Below are 15,000 nucleotides of genomic sequence, written 5' to 3'. Positions count from 1 at the left end.
ATTACGTAAGTACATATGTGAATAGTTTGCCTGACAATGAGGACTGATGCCTTTTGGTACATTTTTCCCTCGTCTTTTAGATATTTACTCATTTCATGATATTAGGGCTGGTTTATTTTACATCAATTTTTTTTATATTTTATTTAATGCTACCTCTAATCATGTTATTTTACCTTATATCTTTTACATGTTACTTAAATATTTCTTGATTCTATGCTTGTATGTTAATAAAGAACACTGATGACTTACCTTCCCTCCCGTGTTGCTTTAAATGTGAATGTTTTATGTATCATCGCTGTCATGCCTTGTGGCAGACGAAGATTGTCTCTGTCTGGCGGGGTGAGAGTGGATGTCTTCACCAGTGGTAAACACGTCTCTCAAAAAATCTCTTATATTTAGAAGAATTTGCTTACATTTCAGAAATCTCAAATCCCCCAAAATGTTCTACCAGACACTTTGAAGTTTCTAGAACATTTTAGAACATTCTATTCAATGTAAACATTTCCAGAATATTCTAGAATTTTCTAGAATACCGTAGAAATGTATAGAAGTATCAAGATTTTTCTAGAATCTACAATAGTTTTCTAGAATGGCTAAGAATATTCAAAATTAGGTTCAAGAATATTTTAGAAAGACTGGGAACATTCTGGAACACATTCTAGAAAGACTAAAAATATTCTAGAGTACTGCTTGACAATGTAAAAGTAGGGACTTGCAGACCACCAATCAGTTTTGCCTGACAAGACACATCACAAGGAATGAAATGGCATCAAGAGGCTGCAATCATTCTCCAGATGCATTCTGCTACACATGTGGTCAATTCATCAAGACAAGAGCAAAGAAATTTCTTTGTGACAGCATCTGGAAACAATGAATGTGTGAAATTTAGCTATTTTGGAACAAAAAATAATTCTTAAAGCCACAAAAGCAAAGTTTGACATGAATAATAGACGTTTTCTATTGTTTTTGCAATGAAAAAGAGTTGGGAAATAACACTTGCTTGTCAAAGACAAAAATGTTGTTACATAGTGTTATTCATCAGTGTATAGTCACCTCCTTTAAACATGGTAATAACTTTAGCAATTTTATTTACTGGGGAAATATATGTTGTAACAGAGACTGATTTATAATATATTATATGTGTAATCTTAAATGATCCCTTGTAATCCTCTGCAATCCATTGCAGTATTTTGTAATCCTTTATAATAATCTGCAGTCCTCTATAATCCTTTGTAATCCGATGTAATGCTTTGTAATCTTATATAATTCCTTGTAATCTATGTAATCCCTGGTAGTCCTACCTAATCCTTTGCAATCCTCCTCCTGGTGCAGGGCTACGGAGAGCTGAGTGACGAGGTGATCAGCTTTCACTACGTTGACGCGGAGACCATGTACCTCATCTACTACCTGGTATACCTCGTCAACCCACACGCAGATCCACCGCACCGCGCCAGGTCTCCCCTCAAGCCCCTCCCCGCCCAGGCCACCTAAGGGGAGGAGAGGGTGGGGGTGCTGGGGTGCTGGAGACTTGTGTACGCGTTTCCTTTTGTTTTGTTGTTGTTGTTGGTGGTGGTGGTGGTGGTGGTGATGGTGATGGAGGTGTTATGGTAGTAGTAGTTCTAGTAGTAGTAGTAATAGTAGTAGTAGTAGTAGTAGTAGTAGTAGTTAGTTGTTGTTGTTGTTGCTGTTGTTTTGTATAATTATAACTTATTCTCTCTCTCTCTCTCTCTCTCTCTCTCTCTCTCTCTCTCTCTCTCTCTCTCTCTCTCTCTCTCTCTCTCTCTCTCTCTCTCTCTCTCTCTCTCTGTGTGTGTGTGTGTGTGTGTGTGTGTGTGTGTGTGTGTGTAACTACGTATATACGAGTACAATGCAACAAAACTATATTATAAAGCAAGAGAGAGAGAGAGAGAGAGAGAGAGAGAGAGAGAGAGAGAGAGAGAGAGAGAGAGAGCAATAAACATTTCCTTAATCTACTAGTATCATTGCTACTACACTACTACTACTACTACTACTACTACTACTACTACTACTACACCACCAACAGCAACAACAACTACTACTACTATTACTATTACAACCACCACCACTGCTACTAATCTTACTAATCTTACCTGCAGGCTGGAGTCACGAGGGCGGCGTCTGCGTGTTCCCTACGTGTTCTGAGCCCGTCCCTTCTTCCTCGTGGCCTTGCACAACCTTTACCGTCCCCCTGCTTCCCCTGCCCCCCCTGCCCCCCCCCTTTCCTTCACCGGCACACCAGGCATTGTATGACACGCTTGGTTGTGGCACCTTAGATCACTCAATAAGCCACGTCAGGTGCCGCCGCAGCCGCCACCGGGGTGCCGCGCGTGGCATCTGGAAGGAGGCAAGACTTGAGGGCAGACTTGTGGTTTGTACGCACGGTGGAGGAGGAGGAGGAGGAGGGACACGAAGAGGGTGAAGATGTGGTGGTAGTGGTGGTGGCGGTGGAGAAGGAGGGTAAAGTGGGTGAGAATGATAATTAGAAGATGGAAAAGGAAAATTGAACAAGAATACAAAGAAGGAAGAAAAATAATAGCATTAAGCATGACAAAAATAAGTGATTGATAATCACAGTTAAAAGGGAAAAAGAAAATCAAGCAAGAGGAAGACAAAGGAGGAAGGAAAGAATTGGTTGATAATGACAATTAGAAGGAGAAAAAAAAATTAAGCAAGCGACACAAAGGAGTGCATAAGGAGTACTAGGAAGAAGAATAATAGAAGAACAGGACGTGTACATAGACAAAGAGATGCAGGAAAAAGACGAAAAGATGATAAAAAAAAAGACCATGAATAAAATAAAAAAAATGAAGAGCTGGTCAAAAAAGAGGAGATAAAGAAGAGAAAAAGAAGAAAAGGTGATGACAAAAGGCAAGGAAAAAGGTGAAGTGCACGAGAACTCAGGAAAATAAGACAATAGAAAGCCAGGTGACCCACACAAAGCAAGTCCTGAGTGCTTAAGATTTACCACCTGTCATCATCTCCCACCGATTCATCCATCCTCATGAAAATATCTAATGTCTGTGAACTTACTACGTTCCTACTAAGTGTGTTCATTCATCCACAATCGTATTTGTGAATTAATTTTTGTCAGTCTTTTTAAAATTTGAATTCGTCGTAGTTTGATTATTCGTTTAAAATTTGAATTCGTTTAAAATTTGAATTCGTCGAGGTTTGATTTATTCGTTTAAAATTTGAATTCGTTTATAATATGAATTCGTTTAAAATTTGAATTCGCCTAAAATTTCAGTTCGGTTAAAATTTGAATTCGTCGAAGTCTGATCATTCGTACGTGTTCTAAGATGTTCTCTAACTAGTAGAACCAGTTTTATATCTTTATTAAGCTTTTCATTCCATTTCAAAACTTGTATCGCCTCACTGCGCACGCCACGCCTTGCTGCTCTTTGTCCTGGCAGGATTATTTATTTTTTTTCAGTCCTTGGATCATTCTAGTCATCCTTCTTCATCTTTCTTTGCACACACACACTACCTTATCTACTCTCATTTCATAGTAAAGAGACCAGGACTGCACTGCATACTGTAAATGCTGCCTGGCCAAAGTTAAGTATAGTCTCTCTTAAAGCTCTTTCTTGCGTCGGCACTGACAATCTGATCTCTGAGTCTGTTGCAGTCGTCTGTTACTCGTTATGAGATCTAATTTCTTCCCATCTCTTTCTGAATCTAACTTCATCTTGCTTGAACTGGCTACATCAAACTTGAACCAAATCTACGTACGCTAATGTCCTTTACAGTATTCTTATTTATTTATTTATTACATTTTAGTTATTGATTAACCTATTTATTTTGAATGAATTTTACAGTATTTTATTTTATTTTTCACTTGTATTGAAAGTGCTGCAGTTAATGGTAATGAAGTCCATTTACCATATTTCTGACCATTTACATTCCTTGAAGTCCTTTTGTAATAGGTTCGAGTCCTGCTCTGATTGTTTTTTTTTTTTTTTTTTACTGTGTCAGGGAAATCAACCAAGCGCAAGAAAATAGAATAGAAAATAAGTAAATAAAACTCTCTCATAAAGTTGTATTGAATCTCTACTAATAGAAAAAAGAGTGAGGAGGAAAGAAAAAAAAAGTTAAGCTAGTTGAATTAAGCTGCACTTGAAGGTGAAAGAAGAGATAAGTGTCAGTGCTATTGATTTATTTCCTAACCTAAGACTCCTCTGGGTATGTATTTATATATGAATATATACGTATGCTGTATGAACTGGATGCGTGTCTATGTATAGTTAATTTCTGTTTGTTCTTTCGCTATTTTTTTTTTCTCTGATGATTTGGAAACATATATATGAAAAAAAAACTATCCTTAAATTTTGTGATAAGTGAGGTGAGAACTTTGCAAATACAGACACTTGTGAAATGAGAGCTTCGAAAATATAAACATTTGTGACAGATGAGAGGTGAGAGTATTTAAAAAAAAAATACCTGTAAACATTTGTGAGAGGTGAGAGCTTTGGAAAAAGAAAAAAAAAGATTAGTTATTCATGCATCATATCACCAAGGAAGCTGTCAGTCAGGAGTATTTAATAAGTAGGTAGGTAACGATAACAGATAAGATAGAGGAGTGAGGAGAGGCAGGCAGTGACAGTGAGTGATAAACAGTGAGTGATAAAGGGAACAGGGGACCAATGAACAGTGTCGTACCGATATTGCCGTCCTTGAGCACTGCAGAATCCCAAGCAGTGCCTCCAACTCGCTTACAATGTGCCTCAGTGCGGACAGTGCCTCGTGCAGTGAATGCTAACACTGCCTTGCCAGGGAGATGTGAAGCAAAGATACTGCCGCAGTTCCTTGCTTTTCTTTCGCACTTTTTTTTTTTTTTCATAACTATATTATCTCTGGTTTTGTTTGTCTGTCTGTCTGTTTGTATCTATATATCTCTCTCTCTCTACGACAGTCCAACTACATAAAAAAAAGCACAGTGCTACTTGTAATAAGTTGTGTACAATAAGTTATGATTTTTGATATATGTTTGTTTTCATCTCCTTGAGGCCACGAAGGAAACACTGACACTAGCGATCCGTCATCCTGAGAATACTGAGAACTCACATCTTACACTCATTACAGGGAGAGATTTAGTTATTCTGGTATTCTCTAAACACTTCATTATCTCATAAGGATTATTTTTCAAAGGACACAGATATGATAACTCAGGTTCCCGTGGGTGTTTTTTTTTTCCCATTGTTGTTGAAGAGTGCTTGTTAAACTGTTGCGTAGTAAAAATACGGTTGAAAATCTCAGTTACTGTTTTTACAACTTGTTATAAGTAGTTGAATATGAAGTTATGAATATGAGAATATGAAGTTAACCTCTGTAAGATAAGGTTTGTAGTGGTTGTAAAGTAGTAGTAATAGTAGAATTATTATTATTATTATTATTATTATTATTATTATTATTATTATTATTATTATTATTATTATTATTATTATTATTCTCTCTCTCTCTCTCTCTCTCTCTCTCTCTCTCTCTCTCTCTCTCTCTCTCTCTCTCTCTCTCTCTCTCTCTCTGTCACTGTAGTATAACCCCAACGTTTCATATTTATAATAATTTTCTTCCTCCTTTCTTCTTTCTTTCCCTCCACCTTGCCCTAGCCTTACATTACCCCCAATTCTTCTATCCACCACCACCACCACCACCACCACCACCACCTCCCTGGCCTACAGCGCTACAATATTGATGGCCCCCCTCGTAACCCTCAAGTTCTACACGGAAGGTATTGAGCGCCCGCCTACAAAATGCATAAGTAGATTTGCTCGTCACTATATCTCCCCTGACCTCTCCGTGAAGGACATCAGGACATCAAATATTTAAAAATGACTCGTACTTGTAAGGTGAGTCATGTTCATAAGACTTCCGAGCACAGGGGAAGGTGAGTGCCGTGCTAAAGATCTTTGTGCCTTGTGTTTACTAACTTTGACACGTTTTCAGGAATATCTTTAAAGGTTTTGACGCTTTATCTTTATATGTACTCTTAACAGGTTCTTGTAGATATTGTAAGGATTTTCAGGGATATTTCTTAAAAATTTTGGCGACTTGTATCTATGGCTTTTAAGAAAGAGTAAGTGTTTTCAGGAGAGTTGTTAAAGAATTTGCCGCTTTGTTTCTGTTACTTTTAGCAGGTTCCACTGAAAATTGGGAGGGCTTTCAGGAGCATTTTTGAAGATTTTGTGCCTTGTTCCCATTATGTACTTTTAACAGGGCACTCTTGAAAAAAGCATGCCTTAAAAACATTCAGTAGCGCCTGCTGAGGGCGGAGACACTGCGCCAAGACCATTGAGAGTGCAGAGGCAAGTGAAGAGTGTCATGCGCTGGAAGGTTAAGGTGTTTGTTGTGACGGGCTGAGCTTGGTACCGCGCGCCGCGAGACTGCTTAGTGAGGCAGGATTCTGATGTGACGCAAAAGCTGTGGTGAAGCTATGCTCTCACACTGATAGAGACTGTGTGTGTGTGTGTGTGTGTGTGTGTGTGTGTGTGTGTGTGTGTGTGTACTCTGCAAGGCGCGAACGTAATTATTTGATCATGAATGCAGTTTTTATTATAGTTGCTGTAAATCGGATCAAAATGAGTTAAATTACGTCCACAAATGTATACTTTCCTGTGGTCAGTAAATTATATATCTGTCTATATGTCAAACGTCACTGGATTTGTCGCCTTTGGCAGTAATGAATTGATTAAATAATAATTCTCTCTCTCTCTCTCTCTCTCTCTCTCTCTCTCTCTCTGTGTGTGTGTGTGTGTGTGTGTGTGTGTGTGTGTGTTCAAACGTTTCGGTGTCTCGACTGCGACGAAGACGTTCTGGTGGATGTTATTGTTGTCTGACATTGTCCTCGTATTTGCATGGACCTGATGTCTATGATGGCCCATTATAGTGAATGCTTGGCTTGCAAAGATATCCACGCATATTTCATACACATAGTAGTCGCCCCAGCTAGTAAGTAATTCATCATGCGCAGCATGGGACAAGTCCTGACCAGAGACTGAGTCACTGAAGCTCCTGATGAGACCGAGGCTATGAGGCCTGGAGCGGTGTGAATGGCTAGGTCTTCGTTTACTATTTCTAATTACCCTTAACCCTTTCATTGGGACATGCAACAGTTCACAACACTGAAACAATGTATGAATTCTGTATAAGCGTTTGCAAGAAAGAAGCGCATTAAAATAATGTATTTGCAAGTTCTAACCAGTATAATGTTAGGAGGTGACTGCAGAACAAAAAGAAATGTCTCAGAATTTTCAGTGACTACAGAAAGATGTGGCAAATAGCAGTGACAGGGTTAGATCTCCTTGTCTTTATAAAATCCTAAGAAAATAAGGAGATAGCAAAAGGCCAGGTGAGCCACACAAAGCATCTCCTGAACACTCAAGACTAAGCATTTGCCAACCTCACTCACGCATTCATCTCACCTCCTCGTGAAACCCTCTGCCGTGCACTTACCACGTTCTTGCCGAGATTGTTCCACGCATCTGCAGGCTTGTTTATTCTCGGTCAGTCCTGTAGGGCCTGAAGGGAAGGTTTTCATTAATGCTTCCTTGGTTGTCATTCAGTGTTATTCCAGGTGTCGTGAGGGGCGCTCGTGTGTGTGTGTGTGTGTGTGTGAGGTGTTCAGCCATGTCTACTGCCCCTGGGTGCGTCTGGACCTATACTGTTTTGGGTCTCAGTCCACGTGAGGTGAAAGTTTGACTTAGCTATAAAAAAATACAAAACACCTTATTTTGATACGCTTTCTTCTCTCATAAGGTTTATTTATTTATTTGTGTTTCTTAGAGGCCAGAGATTAGTCGGGTTTTCATGGAAGTTTCTCCTACTGACTCCTTGTTGAGTTATCACTGGAATCGTGTAAACAACCTTGAAAACTCCACTAACTTCTTATAAAATGTATTCGAGATAAGACACCAAGATGTTTAACCTTTTGCGTGCCATGAATGAATGAAAACGTTGTGTTCAGTTTAGAGTAATCAAGTTGTTAGTTTCAGTTATTTGGTTGTTAGTGCTGAGTTATGAGTTTTAAAAGATCAGACAAATTTATGGATGAGGATGATAGATGGAAATAAATAGGTATGTTTCGTACAGGAACTGCCACTTGTAGGCCTGATGGCTTCCTGCGGCTTCCTTCATTTTCCTGTCGTCTTATATTCTTATGTTCAAAAGACATTATTAACAGCAAAGTGATGGAACAATAGAGTAATTCAAATCTCCCGGTGTTTACTGCCTTGTTTTAGTGCTGTAGTCCGGCTAAGGGTTTTGTTACATCATCGGCCCTCAAGTGTGGTGATTCATTACAAGAGTGGAAAATATATGGCCACTGATCGCGCGGAACTGAAGCGCCATCCTTGCTCGAGTATCTTCGTCAGTGATGTTGAACTCCAGCTGAAAACCACGCTCCACAGGCAAACTGCTGAAAAGTGCTTGGCTGCCACACTCGCCCACTGATGGTATGACGCCTCAAGGTTACCAAGGCGAACGGTGCAGCGTGCCATCACCAGTCAGAGGGTGAAGCGAGCAGGTCAAGGTATTAAAGGAAGATTATCACACATCAGTCATCATTTCTCCGGAGGATCAAAACGAAAGCATCATGTTGTATATATTTTTATTATTTCCACATCGATCGATTTGTCGGTGTGATAAAAAATAACGCGTATAAATAAAAATGCAAACTAACTTACGTATATAGGATAAAGAGGAGAGTGGAGGGGAGGGGACGTGTGGGGGAGGATTCACCACCACCACCGCCACCACCACCACCACCACCACTACATAAAGTTCACGGGACAAACACGAAATAAAACTTCAATATTTCGCTGCTTCATCCACGTGACTTCGCCTTAAGCTACGGGGCATAAGAGGACAGGAAGTGGCAGATGCTGGGGAGGATGAACACTGGCAGCGAGGCAGGGGAGAGGGGACGAATGAGGAAGGGGAAAGGGATAAAGAGAATGACAGAGGATGGAGCAAATGGACTCTAGCACTGGCAGGGGAAGAGGGTGAAGGCGAAGGAAGGGGAAGGCAGGGGAAGGTTCATGGATGTATAAATGATAAATGGTAGTCTAGCAGGGGGAAGGGGACGAAGGGAAGAGAAGGGTTTTGCCAGGGAATGGGCGGGGACTTGATAAATGACTACTAGCAGGTTGGCAGGGGAGAGGGAAAGGAAGGTGAGAGTTAGGGGAATGAATGGCCAATAATAGCCTGGCAAGGGGAATGGGGAGGAAGGGGAGGGGAGGATAATGGGTGTATGTAGAGAGCGGGTCTGTCACTGTGCCCTTATCACAGCGTCCCTATCACCGTGTGCCAGTCGGTGACACTGGACGCCGTCCTGGGCAGGAACAGGCGCCGCAGGGAGAGAGGCCGCGCGGAGGCATCCCGGAGGAGTGACTGGAGGAGGGATGTCTGCTTAGCCGCACACCACGAACAGGCCCTGGTTGGTGCAAGAGTTGCTCGGCCTCGACGAGGCTCTCCTGCGGCTATTGGTGAACCTCCTGAAGCCAAACGTTCTCCTGGAGAGGAGTCCACCAGGCCGCTGAGGTTCCGGCATGGCCTCCGTCATTCCCGCCATCGCGCACACCACAGTAAGGACAGCCAGCAGCAGTGCCCACACACGCATCTGAGGGAGGGAGGGAGGGACGCATGTCTTTATTACGTCAGCCAGGGTTTGTGTCATCATTGCTGCCTGACGAAGGAACACATGTTGATGAGTGTTTTTGTTACATGATGAAGGAACACTTGTTGATCAACATTTTTGTTACCTAGCAAAGGAACACCAGTACTGCCTATGTAATCCACTGCTGGAAAAAAAAAAATAGATGAAAATAGTGAAATAATGAAATAATGGTTGCTCGACCAAGAAAAACGTTTTATCTATTGAATATCTCTATTACCTGACGTAATACGAGTACTTATATAACCATCATGACCTGACAAAGGAAACGTACTGTCGTTTCTTCTAAGCCAATAGATTTTTTATTTTCTTTTTTTATCATCTGAAGGAGTTCGTGCGTAATAATTGTCACCTGATAAAGAAATCATTACCTGACGGGGTACTTGCCTGATGATTGCTACCTACTTTTTTTTTTTTTTCTGATGAATATTTATTGTCACAAGTCAATGGAATAATTATTATCATCCTCCTGGTGAAGTAACGTATTTCCTCACGTGCCTCGCTTATCTACTACAACAAACCCTATTGAATGTTTACCTGAGGGAGGACTAGGCTTACTTTGTACAGTCACTTTCTGACTTTACTTTACTGCCAGCGTCTCACCCTGAAAATAATAATTTTCTTCCATTTCATATGCTCACTCCCTTCCTCTCTTTACTTTACTGGGAAAGTCTAATTTTGAAGTAGAAATTCTCTTCGTTTTAACCCCTTCACTGCTAAACAAATTCTGCCATAACCACCTACAGCTTACTAGAAATATTTATACTATAGTACCTTTTCATGAAACTTAGGAATTTTATGTTTAAGATACAAACACACATGCACATCAAATTTCATACGAATCCGAAAAATTACTATAACAATAATAACGTCAACCTCTAGGTGGCTCGCGATTCCTCCCCTTAACAAGAAGATTTCACTGATTGACTGCAAAAAAATAGATAAATAGATTAAAGGAAGGCGCCAAAACATCGCTGTCACATGGTGCCGCTACAAAATATTCAAAGCAACTAAAATATATTGAAATAGAAATAGTAATAACATAAATGAGGGAGGATAAAAACAGTAAAAAAACACAAATTCGCTAAAAAGAGGGGCAAAGTGCAGGAAGAGGAGGGGAAGTGCATGTTTGTTGGCAAGATGATGCATACCTAATTTACCTGGTGCGCCTCTCATCGACCAGTAATTGTTTCAGGTGTTACGCTCGAGTTCCCCTTTCCTGTACTGCGCTTTGGTGAGGTGAGGTGAGGTGAAATGAGGTGACGTGAGGCCAGGTGAGGTAAGGTGAGGTGAGATGAGGTGACGTGAGGCCAGGTAAAGTGAGGTAAGGTGAGATAAGGTAGGCTGAGGTAAGATGAGGTGAGGTGAAGTGATGTAAGGTAAGGTTGGGTTAGGTGAGGTAAGGTGAGGTAAGAATAAGCAAGGTGAAATAAATGTAAAGTAGTCTCCCCTCCAAATCCGCTTTAGTTTTCTATAAGACCTAAAAAGTTTTATGGGATAACTATTATTTTCCTTTCTGACATTAAACGCACTTTTCCCTCCATGTAACTAAGATTTTTTTTTTTCCTTTTCTTGTTTTCTTTCTTTCTTTAAGTATGGGAGGGGGTGAGGGTCGAGGGAAGATAACGGAGAAGCCGGATGCTGCAGGAGAGAAAGAGAAAAAGTGACGAAAATGAAGGAAACGTATTTTATCTTCCTTCCCTTCCTTCCTTCTTTCTATCAACTATCAACTATCATATCTATTCCCTTGCCTTATCATACTTCTCCTGATAAAGGGTAAAAAGAAGAAGGCCCACTGAGATACCAGCCGCTAAAGAATAATGCCAAAAAGGATTATCCGAAACTGGAAATGTATCTTGAAAACTCCTTTATAAAACTTTCCCTTGGCTATTGTTTATCAAGAATGCAAGCAATTATCATTGGCACTTTAGCACTTTGTAATAAGAAAAGTTTAAGTAAATTGAAGTTTAAGGGTTAAATATAAGCATACTCTATTATTAGCATTCATTATTGTTATTATTTCAGGCGTATAGAGAGCAGCCAAGGTCTTTCATTTATTTCTCAGCTCGCATGCTATTTTTGGTCAGTGTTCATAAACTAAATTACAATGTGTTTTTTGTAGCAGTAACAGATCGATATGACGCTCAAGAGTTTTCCTATTTTTATTTATCTTTTTCTTTCATTCTTTTTTTTATTATTTATTTATTTATTTATTTATTTATTTATTTTTGGTAGCAAGGGATGAAAGGAGCACTCCCCATCAATAGAGTTGAATTATGTAGTCCAGCCACAGTTGCTTATTCGCCAGTATCGATACTTTCAAGTTGAGAGAGAGAGAGAGAGAGAGAGAGAGAGAGAGAGAGAGAGAGAGAGAGAGAGAGAGAGAGAGAGTCTTACAAATATATCAATCCACGCGTTCTGCAAAATAAGGAACGAAAGAAGATAAGGAAAAAATAAATAAATAAATAAACTTCTCAACCATTTCCGTGTCTCATCTCTGTCCTTTGAACAGACTCCATTGAAAGTTACTGGGGTTTTCAAGGATGATTACGTGATTCTAGTGACATTTTTACAAGCTTTGAGGGAAGTTATTGGAGTTCTCAAGTGTTTTTTTTTTTCATGATTCTAGTGAATGTTTAAGAAATCTGCATAATTGATAAAAGAAAGAGGAGGAGGAGGAGGAGGAGGAGGAGGAGGAGGAAAAAACAAACATGCAGTAGCAACACTTCGAAAAAGAAAAAAAAAAAATGAAATAGATAAATAAATAAATAAACTAAACTCCTATGACAACACGAACCAAGAAAACAGTCTGTGTGATATTTGAAAGTAGTCCTGATGAATGAGCAATACTGTGAACACAAGCCAAAAGGACCAAAAGAAAATGAGGTGCGGGCTCCGTTAGAGAAGCGCAACGCCATCAACATTCAGTAAATATTGACGCCGGGGAGTGTTTGGTGTGGCCTTGCTGGGTCTCCTGCGTAATGGTGTCTTGTTGAGGCTTCCTGGTGTGTGTAGCAACTGTGGCCTTACGCCTTTTTTTTTTTTTTTTTTTTTTTTTCACCTCCCCAGCCCAGAAAAGCGAAGCGGAGATGAAAGAATGCCCGCGGGAACTGTGTGTGTGTGTGTGTGTGTGTGTGTGTGTGTGTGTGTGGAGGATCACGTGATGGGCTCAAGATCAGCTGATTTCATTCCAAGTATTTTAACCTCTCAAAGTTTTTCAGTGTTTTATCTTGATTGTTTATTTCGATTAGTCTAGAATGTTGGTAATTTCAAGGGTGTTTTTATGTTATTAGTGTTTTCAGTAATGTTTTCATTATTATTATTATTACGCTAGTGATGGACTATTAGGCTTTATAGCAAAGGTGATTAAGATTTCTATTTCTTTTTTTATATATGTATTTTTTTTTATGATCTAGTGGTAGTTTAACTGGCATTATTGGAAGTTATGAAAGTTTTCTAGTGTTAGTTTTTGATGAGGCTTCTACATTACAAGTGAGAAAAGTGTTTATGAGAATTCGACTAATCATCTGAGGCATTAACAAAATAGATAAATAAATAAACAAATAAATGGATAAACAAAAAGCCTTTAACAGAGAGCAAAACGTTTCAATTTTCACAGATTTCATTGAGTAAAGTTAAGACCTTACACACACACACACACACACACACACACGTGCACTGCCGGCTCGTTCAACAGTGAAAACCCTTGCAACTCTAGCGAGGCGCGAACCTCAGCCTATCAAATGACAGATAAGGCCATTACCGCAGATCTGGCGCGCGTTGAAATAAGTGCATGTGCGTGTGTTAGTGCTGTTGTTGTGGGGTAGACGGGAGTATTATGACACCTGCATGCAACGGAACTCTCCAAGGCAGGTATGTGGTGCTGTTTGTTTGCTTGTTTACTTTGTGTGTTGACTTCTTGTTATTATACTGTTTGTTTCTTTGCTTTGATCATCTTTCATATTTGTTTTTATTTGGGTATTTTATTCGTTATGGATTTTTTATCTTTTTTTTTTTGTTTTGTTATTGTTTTTTTTTTTATTTCTCTACGCCTCTGTTATTGTTTAATTTCTTTGCCTTCTGTTCACGTTTTACTGTTGTTTTATGTATTCATCTTTCATTATTACTATTTTCGTCATTTATGCAGTCAATATATGTACTTGGATGTTTGTTACTGTTTTTGTATTAATTTAATTAATTTATTTATTTTTTTTAAGATTTGCTATGACGCGTGGCGACAGCCCTGACTGGCGTGACGGGAAATCTTATCAATAATTACGTTTCGTTTATTTGGCGTTTTATCGACAGTGGGCGCGCTATTGTGTACAGGAATTTATTTATTTTTATTTATTTCATTTGATTTTTCTCGAGGAATAAAAAATTTAATTCAGAATGTTTTTACTTTCTGTGGAATATAGCGACCTTAAGTAAAAGGTGTTATGCTCATAGAGAAACTGACAGTGTGAAATAGAGCAGTGATTCCCAATTTTTCTAAGTTCATGCATCTTCCCGAGAGTGTGTGAGAAATTCACGTACTCTCGCGCCTAAGGCGATTATCAATAGAAAAGAAGAAGAAAAAAAAATCTCTCTCATTTGTCTCTACTTTTAAGAATTAAAATAGAAACTCTAATTTCAACATAAGTAATTGCTATTTAGTCCTAAATAATTGCTGAATAGTGCTAAAAGTATGATAAATGAAAATGCCACATCTCAAAGCTGTGAGGGCCGAGTTGCGTCTGAGTATAAAATAATTGAAAAATGTAATATTTAATCTCAATTTAAACGAATTTCTTACCTAACACAATTCTCTTCCTAAAACATGTTTTCGTCCTCTGCATTCTTACACACACTGGCCATGTCAGTGCCCCTCCATGTACCCTATCATTTACGAGAACCCCTTGAAAATATTCATGCACCCTGGGGTGCACCATGCACCCAGGTTGACTATTATTGAAATAGAGGCAGGCTGCGGCAGTGAGTGACACGTGCTGGACATGTCGTGATCAGGGTTGCAGAGTGACTGTTCTGAAGCACACCTGTCAAAACACTTGGCTTGCCACACACCTACATACACATTTCTTCTTTTCTGATACTGTATAGGAGTTTTAATGGTTATTGTTATTCGGTTTAACTTTGTTACTTATAATAGGTTTGTTTACAACTTCATTAATTCCAATGCCAGGTACCGCAATATTTTCTTGATTTTCTGAATTTTTAATTTTTTTTTTCTGTCATTCCCTCATTACTCCCGAAAATCTGGCATATTACTCCCAGGGATAATATGACAATTTCTCCAGTCTGGGAGCCTCTGG

At 39.3% G+C, this 15,000-nt stretch overlaps 1 protein-coding gene and 1 long non-coding RNA gene across 6 annotated transcripts in view; one reads left to right on the top strand and one right to left on the bottom strand.

The window, feature by feature from the left end:
- The window catches only part of LOC135090235 (glycoprotein-N-acetylgalactosamine 3-beta-galactosyltransferase 1-like), a 27,489-nt gene extending 22,486 nt beyond the window's left edge, over positions 1-5,003 (top strand). For both annotated transcript variants that reach the window (XM_063986754.1, XM_063986755.1), the window contains 2 exons: positions 1,333-1,532; positions 2,118-5,003. In XM_063986754.1, the coding sequence (XP_063842824.1) occupies positions 1,333-1,491 (159 nt within the window). In that variant the 3' untranslated portion in view covers positions 1,492-1,532; positions 2,118-5,003. The remainder of the gene's footprint in view (positions 1-1,332; positions 1,533-2,117) is intronic.
- A 3,603-nt stretch (positions 5,004-8,606) lies between these two features.
- LOC135090233 (uncharacterized) overlaps positions 8,607-15,000 on the bottom strand; it is a 12,787-nt gene continuing 6,393 nt past the window's right edge. For all 4 annotated transcript variants that reach the window (XR_010261831.1, XR_010261833.1, XR_010261834.1 and 1 more), the window contains one exon: positions 8,607-9,634. This is a non-coding gene — a long non-coding RNA (uncharacterized LOC135090233). The remainder of the gene's footprint in view (positions 9,635-15,000) is intronic.

This window comes from Scylla paramamosain, chromosome 34, assembly GCF_035594125.1.
Source record: "Scylla paramamosain isolate STU-SP2022 chromosome 34, ASM3559412v1, whole genome shotgun sequence".
In the NCBI taxonomy this organism is placed as follows: Eukaryota; Metazoa; Arthropoda; class Malacostraca; order Decapoda; family Portunidae; genus Scylla; species Scylla paramamosain.
The sequence above is the reverse complement of the archived record's forward strand: the minus strand, read 5'-3'. Positions and strand labels throughout refer to the sequence as shown.